Source organism: Orbicella faveolata, unplaced genomic scaffold (assembly GCF_042242905.1).
Source record: "Orbicella faveolata isolate gen_17 unplaced genomic scaffold, um_ofav_v1 contig_35, whole genome shotgun sequence".
Lineage (NCBI taxonomy): Eukaryota > Metazoa > Cnidaria > Anthozoa > Scleractinia > Merulinidae > Orbicella > Orbicella faveolata.
This window is the reverse complement of record NW_028301564.1, coordinates 19,166,329-19,173,576: the sequence shown is the minus strand read 5'-3', so window position 1 is coordinate 19,173,576 and position 7,248 is coordinate 19,166,329. Positions and strand designations below refer to the sequence as shown.

Genomic DNA, 7,248 nt, shown 5'->3' with positions numbered 1-7,248 from the left:
AAACAAGATGTCATAGTCTCCACGCCCTTCAGATCTCGCTAAGAGCGCTATGAATGTCCCCAAAGAGCAGGGTTCGTTCTTGCAAACATATCTGACTGAAAAAAAAAGAGTGGCCAGATGAAAACTGCCATCCAAGAGTGCAGAGGTTGATGAAAGCCTTCGCCCAAGATCTGATGTTTGGAGTGAGCAGAGGAAAGATTAAGCCACCCAAACAGATCCTTCTTCCCTATGCTGTGAAGACCCTGACAGATAACGTTGAACTCATCCACATGCTCAATCGTTGCGGCCACGGAATCGCCTATTCCCAGCTTGACGAAATCAACACTGCACTGTGCCTTAAGAAAATGACATCAACAAGTAAAATTCCGTTGCCAGATAACATTCAGCCTCATGTTGACACTACTTTGGCGTGGGATAACATTGACCGCCTAGAAGGAACGTTATCGGGTGAAGGAGCATCGCATAGAGTAAATGGAATAGCGGTGAAGGCGAGACATTTCGGACCACAACTTCCCCCGGAACCATCAACGCAGATAGTTCAGACCAAAAAGAGGAGTGTCGAGGCACTGGATGCAGAAAATCTTCCCATTTACAATGCAGAAAATGGTTGCGTTCCTCGTTCTAGAAGATTTGCAGATGTAACCCGCCAAGAAGCTCGAAGAAAAAACCTTTTAAGGGTCTTAGTGCGACTACATGCGGACGCATTCGAACACAAGGTGCTGCAGTGGAGAAAATTCCTTTTCAATCCAAAGAATAAAAAGGCCTTCACAGAGTTTGTGGTAAAGAGGTGGAGACGGGATAAATACAGGACAAAGTTGACAGGCAAGGTAATTTTTGTGACATGCGAAAGTGACTGTTACGAGTTTACCTCACAAGCTGCCAATATAGTTGAAGAGCTCAACTCCACACAGGAAGAAGCTGATACCAGGCTGATTCTACATGCAGCTCAGCTAGATCGGGCTACAAGGCCGTGGTTGGGAATCAGAAGATACAGAAGTATTCTTGCTTTGCCTGGCGTTTAAGTGCTTTAGTCGGCATCCTAGTATGTCAAGTGTGGAGCGCAGACAAGAACTAGATATGTCAGTATCTCCAGTGTGGTGGCAGCCGCAGCAGAAGAACTTTGCAAATGCCTAATTGGTATGCATGCTTTCACTGGTTGTGACACAGTGAGTGCCTTCCCTGGAAGGGAAAAGATAACAGCCCTACGACTTGTCAAGCAACAGACATCTTACCAAGAAATATTCAAGCAGCTGAGGATGGAATGGGTTCCATAAGATATGCTTTTTCAGAGCCTTTAAGAGTTTACATGTAAGCTCTACTGCTCTCAACCAGGACCTGATAACATTAATGAGCTGAGGTACAGGTTATTCTGCGCCAAGAAGGGTAACATCGTCTCCACCCAGTTACCACCTTGTGTTGACGGCTTGTTCAAGCATGCGGCTCGCGCAAACTTCCAAGCAGCCATTTAGAAGCGAAGTCTGCAAAGCTGCCAAGGGACACGACCCCATTGGTTTTGGCTGGCGCGAAGACGGTGATCACTTTGTCATTGACTGGATGAGCGGTGACCCAGCCCCTACAGCCGTGCTACAACCACTGCATTTGCTTGTATTTGACCGTAGTAGTTACATTTGTACCAGTTCTACCTGTTCAGCCAAACCGAGTCATTTACAATTGATCACGTGATAAGTCTGGTATAGCTACTCATTTGACATGGTTATCATATACCAAACTAAGCAAGTGGAGTCAATGTAGTTTACAACGAGCGTTCGAAAGTAACTAATGCGAATTACAAGAGCACTTTCTTTTTTCACATTTTCCGTCTTATTGTTCACATTTATAATTTGACAAGTGTTGCCATGGATACCATTCAAGGATAATACCTACAAGTCATATATAAGTTATTGAAATTAGATCTGAAAACTGCGTTTGAAGTTTGTAATAACCAAAAATCAATGTATGTAACATTTTCAGGTTTGAATTTACTTGTTATTAGGGATCTTTTCACCAAGTCTGCTTATTCAGCCAAACCCAGTGACGTGATGTAATCACATGATAATCCTAGTAAAGCTACTCATTTGGCATGGTTATCAAAGATAAAAATAACCTAGAGGAATCAATGTTGTTAAAAATAAGTGTTAGAATTTGTCCCTCGTTTTGGTACCAAATGGCTCTTTCCAGGGTCCTGGCCCATGGAGCCTCCCACCAGTTGGGATTTTCAACAAGTTTCTGTTTAATTTACAATATTTGTTTGCTTATTTCAGTGCCCACAATTAATACGGCCGTGCTAAACAATTTGACACTTAAAGAAAGTGATTTACTTATTCTATTTTTTGTTTGTTTGCTCCTTTGATGTTTGCCGGGCTTCATAACCAGAGTCTCCTCTATTAACTATGACCAGACTAAACATTTTTATAGCGAGTGTGAACACAGCACGAGACAGATATTCTGAGCCAGCTGGGTGCAATAATGCAAAAGGTTTTTTTCTGCCAAATGAGGGGGGCAGTTATTATGCCCTCCACTCTATCTCTGCGACATTCCGCCCCCAAACATGCCAACTTTTATAAAGAAATGTACGCTAGTGGGCTACGCTTGCCCACTGGCATACATTTCTTTTTAAATATTGGCAAGTTTTGGCTCCCATATTTTAGAGTTTACAACGGATTCTTACGAAACTTCGTGTATATATTTACTACTAAATTTGGCGCGATCAATAGAGCGAGTTAAGGCTTACTTTTGTTTCAATGAACAAATCGGAAAAGCGTGACATCGGTTCAAAGGTCTATTGAAGCACGGCTCCTACGAACGAATAAAAAAAACATCTCAACAAAGTACTGCTCAGTGTTATTATATTAATAATCGCTAATACACTACAGTTTCATCGACAGATTTTAAAACTACAACTCCTCACAACAGTGAAAACAGCTGAGGCGTCAACGAAGACTAATCGACTTTAGGTTGAGCCGCTTGGCCCTATAGCAGGAACTTCATGTTGTTGGGTGCTAATGAACACTACGACACTTATGAAGCTTATGATCATTAACAGCATACCTTGTTTTGCTCGTTCGCAGAGCTTTCATAGCATCCTAGCTAATTAAAGACGAAGTACGTTTACAATCCATAGGCATGTTCATCATTACGCGTTCAATACTCAGCAGTATTCTTGGTAATGGAGTTTACATCTCTTGCAAGTATCTAGTCAGAGGTTCTCCAGTACGAAGGTGTGCTTCGTAAGCTTCCAGCCATATCAATCCTTTCATAATAACCTGGTATAGTGTGTTGTCATCGCGCCACAAGTCTTGTCGAAAGTGGCAGATAATAGTAAGACCATCTCTGGTCCCCAAGGTGTGAAATGCTGTACCACCTACGTTCAGCAAGGAACCATCTCTCTTCCGTAAACAAGACGGGGGAGAACTCACAACCAACTGCGGACAAGAATTCGGGTAGTCTGAAGGAAGATATACTCTGAGTGTATACTCTTTGTTGTTGGTGCAAGTTACTCTCACTTCAACCCTTGTGTCGCCAGTTGGATCAGTCCATGAAACCCTGCCACGGAAGTACTTCTCCAGTAATTCTTTCTCGAAACCGAGCCTTCACTGCTGCGTTGCTGACCACGGCATGACGAGAGGACAACGACGGTTTGAAATCTGACGTGTAGCCTTCTAAAACGAACAGAAATCGCGCAGCTATACAATAGCGAATTCCGTGGTTAAGAAAGTTTTAACTCGCCTTCGTGTTTTTTTTTTTTTTTTCGCCTACTAATCATATTGCCACTTTCCCGGAAATTGGAGCATGCGTAGTTGACAGATTGTTCTGAAAATAACAACATCCGTAACTGATGACTGGAACGCCGGTAACGCCACATTCACACTTTTATTTGGGGAAAAAAAATAAATTTATTAATGACAACAATGAATCGAAGCTGTCATGACCTTCGTCTAGGAAGCAGCTTTAATAATTACTCCTTGCGAGGAGCATAAAATTTACTGCTAATTGCTGGCTCAGTTTGAAGACTTCTAGTAACGGTGCAAAACAATTCCAATGCTGCGGTTCAGTAAGATGGATAACCCTGCAATATCTTCTGTTTGGAAAATAAACCAAGGCGAGTCATTTAAATTCCAGCTGTGCTATGAATTTAGCACAGCGTTCTCTCTATATATTTCACGAAGATCACGTGAGTTTCTAAGAAAAACCGGTAGTTATTGATTTAGGTATGCATGATCGAGTGATGCAGGGAAAACAGTCTTTTTTAATTTAATCAAATAAGCTCTTATTCTTTAATAAATTTTAGATTGCTACCAAACGTACTTACTACTACTTCTTTATTCTATGTTGTCCATCTTATTTTCCATTCCGAAGAAAAACGAATAACATGCAGAGCTATACAGTATTCATATTGCGTGACTAGCCTCAACAAAGCGAAAGGGTTTTTTCCCAGGGAATTTTCCCTCTTTTGGTACTATCCGTCTTGGTAGAAAAACAAATGTGCTAGTATACCCAAGAAGTTTGAACACAGTTCTACCTCTGCATATATCTAAAAGCATAATTAGATTGCATTAAACGGCCATGAAACAAATTACAAAGTATGACTTCATAGTAATCATATAGCTACAATGGCAGAAAATTAAAGCACAGGTAATGTTGTGCTTGATTTACATAATGTAACCGTCGACCAGCCAATTAATTTAGCACAAGAGCTGAGATGCACCTACATAGTTGCTTTCATCGTCTTGCTCCGTTACTTATACGGTTAATATTAATTTTATGCATCTATTACTTCATTGATTGGTACTGTGCACTTCACAGATTATTTTCGATTGTTGGATGAAAATAACGTCAGTTCATTTCGCTCAGATAAGTACTTAGGTTTGATCCAGTGCGAAGATGAGCCTGGTAAGCTTCCAGCCATATCAGTCCCTTCATAACAACTTGGTACAATGTATTGTCACTCCGCCACAAGTTCGGCCTGAAATGGCAGATCTTAGTACAGCCATCTCTGCTCCCATAAACGTGATCCGCCGATCCCACCAGCCCACTTCCATCCCGCCTTGTCAACCCACACATGGATGGTGTCTTCACAATCATGTCAGGAACGGAGTTGGGGAAGTCTGCAGGAAGGTAAACCCTCAAGGTGTACTGTCTGTCGTTGGTGCAAGTCACCCTGACTTCAACCTTTGTGTCGCCAGTTGGATCAATCCATGTAACTCTGTTAGGAAAGTACTGCTCAAGTAAATTTTTCTCAAACCCGAGTCTCTGCCGCTGTGATGCTGACCAAGGCATGGCGAGACGACAGCAAAGCTTTCAAGTATGACTTTTGTAACTATTTGAGGGAATAGATATCGAAAATGCGAGTGCTAAAGAGAAAACGACTCGCTTGACTGTGTTTTTCCAGCGCTACTTTCGTGACCATGAGAAAGAGAGGTCCTGGGGACGAGGATGGCTCGGATTTCTTGGAAACTGAAACATGCGCAGATGGTATTGAAAACGAATCGCTTCGTCAAAATGTTTATTGTGAGAGTGTATTCAAACTAGTACAGCCGCATTTGTTTCGCTTGTGGCTGGTGGTATATGTACTATATGACGAGCGTCATGGGCCTTAAACCATCGTTTCGCCGGATTCTTATAAAAAAATAAGCAATCACTGTTTTGTTTGGTGACCTGTTAGTCTGTGAAGATTATAACTTCTAAGAAACACCGGTCGTTATTATAATTTATAATGTTGTGTGGTTTTCGTGGAAAACGATTTTTTACACTCAAACAGATCCCATTGTCATATGGTTTGACATAAATTGTTATTGATATTTTTTTGTTTCTTGGTTTCCCTCGAGTCTCCAGTTAGAAGGAGAAACAAACAACGTTAACTTGTGTGCCGTAATATGTAGAACTTGTTCTTTTGACGTTTCTGGCTCCATTCGCGAAACAATATTCTGATTAGAGTATTCAAAAATGGGTCTTTACTTCCATCAGTTTCGTAATACTCAGATATAAATAACTGACGTGGAGGTATTTGTTCCGGGGAGTTTTGCCAAAACTACTGGCTTTGTTCCTGTTTTCTCCCGATAAAAACTAGTTTTTTCGCTCAAACGACTTAAATTTGACCACTTGCATGCTGATGTATGCAGACAAAATATTTTCGCTATGACATAGACAGATGATATGTATATCCATTTATTTCCTGACTGGTCCATGTCCTTGTTATTTTCCATCACAATTCTGTGGAAATTCTGTCCACTCCAGAGTCATCTGCTAAACAAGAGTACTTAAAATGGTAAACATGTTTCAGCTCGAATAGACTGCGCTTGTATTGCGATACAATTACTTGAAGAATTAATAAAAAGAGCATTTACATTTCAGCCAGATATCGGCTTAGTGTTGATCCAGTGCGAAGATGTGCCTCGTAAGCCTCAAGCCAGATCAATCCTTTCATGAACACTTGATACAACGTGTTGTCACTCCGCCACAGCTGCGGTATGAAATGACAGATCTGGGTACAGCCATCCTTGATCCCGTAGGTATGGTCCACGGTGCCTCCCAGTTCATTTCCATCACGCCTCATCAGCCTGCTCATCGACGGTGTCTTCACGATCATCTCGGGAACGGAGTTGGGGAAGTCTGCAGGAAGGTAAACCCTCAAGGTGTACTGTTTGTCGTTGCTGCAAGTCACCCTGACTTCAACCTTTGTGTCGCCAGCTGGATCAATCCATGTAACTCTGTTACGGAAGTACTTCTCCAATAAATCTTTCTCAAACCCGAGTCTTTGCTGCTGGGATGCTGACCAAGGCATGGCGTTAGATGAAAGAAGTCGATGAATCTATTTCTGCTTGCTGCTAAGTATACAGAGAATTTTGCCCGAGCTCATAGGCAAATACGATCTATGAATGTTTTCGTGGAAAATATAGTGCATGCGCAGATCTCCAACTTATCAAATGGCCGATGAAAACATTTCGTTTGATTGTTCCAAGAAAAACTGTCTGACTTTTCGAAATTTAATTACTTTTGTTTCAGTTTCAACTCCTTTCGCAATTCTACAATGGACAGATTGAAAATCGCCGGAAAACACTGGCATAATAATCCTTTATCAAACTGACATTCATTACGATTACTTAGCATAACGTTATTGTCGGTAAGAAAATAATTCCCCCCTCTGAATTTAAAAAAAAAAAGAAGGAAAGAAAGAAAGAGAGAAAGAAAGAAGACTTGTGTCTGCCATTCTGCATGTAAAATTACTTCAAGTTCGAATAAATATAGTAA

At 41.3% G+C, this 7,248-nt stretch overlaps 1 protein-coding gene across 1 annotated transcript; it reads right to left on the bottom strand.

Annotated features, from left to right (window-relative positions):
• Positions 1-2,829: 2,829 nt before the first annotated feature.
• LOC149103647 (uncharacterized) lies at positions 2,830-7,204 on the bottom strand. The gene has a single exon (XM_089272590.1). It carries the CDS (start codon positions 6,779-6,781, stop codon positions 6,341-6,343), a length of 441 nt encoding a protein of 146 aa, XP_089128716.1. The 5' UTR covers positions 6,782-7,204; the 3' UTR covers positions 2,830-6,340.
• Positions 7,205-7,248: the final 44 nt, after the last annotated feature.

Excerpts from the sequence above, each read along its gene's own strand:
- LOC149103647 (XM_089272590.1), bottom strand. The coding sequence starts at position 6,781 with ATGCCTTGGTCAGCATCCCAGCAGCAAAGACTCGGGTTTGAGAAAGAT.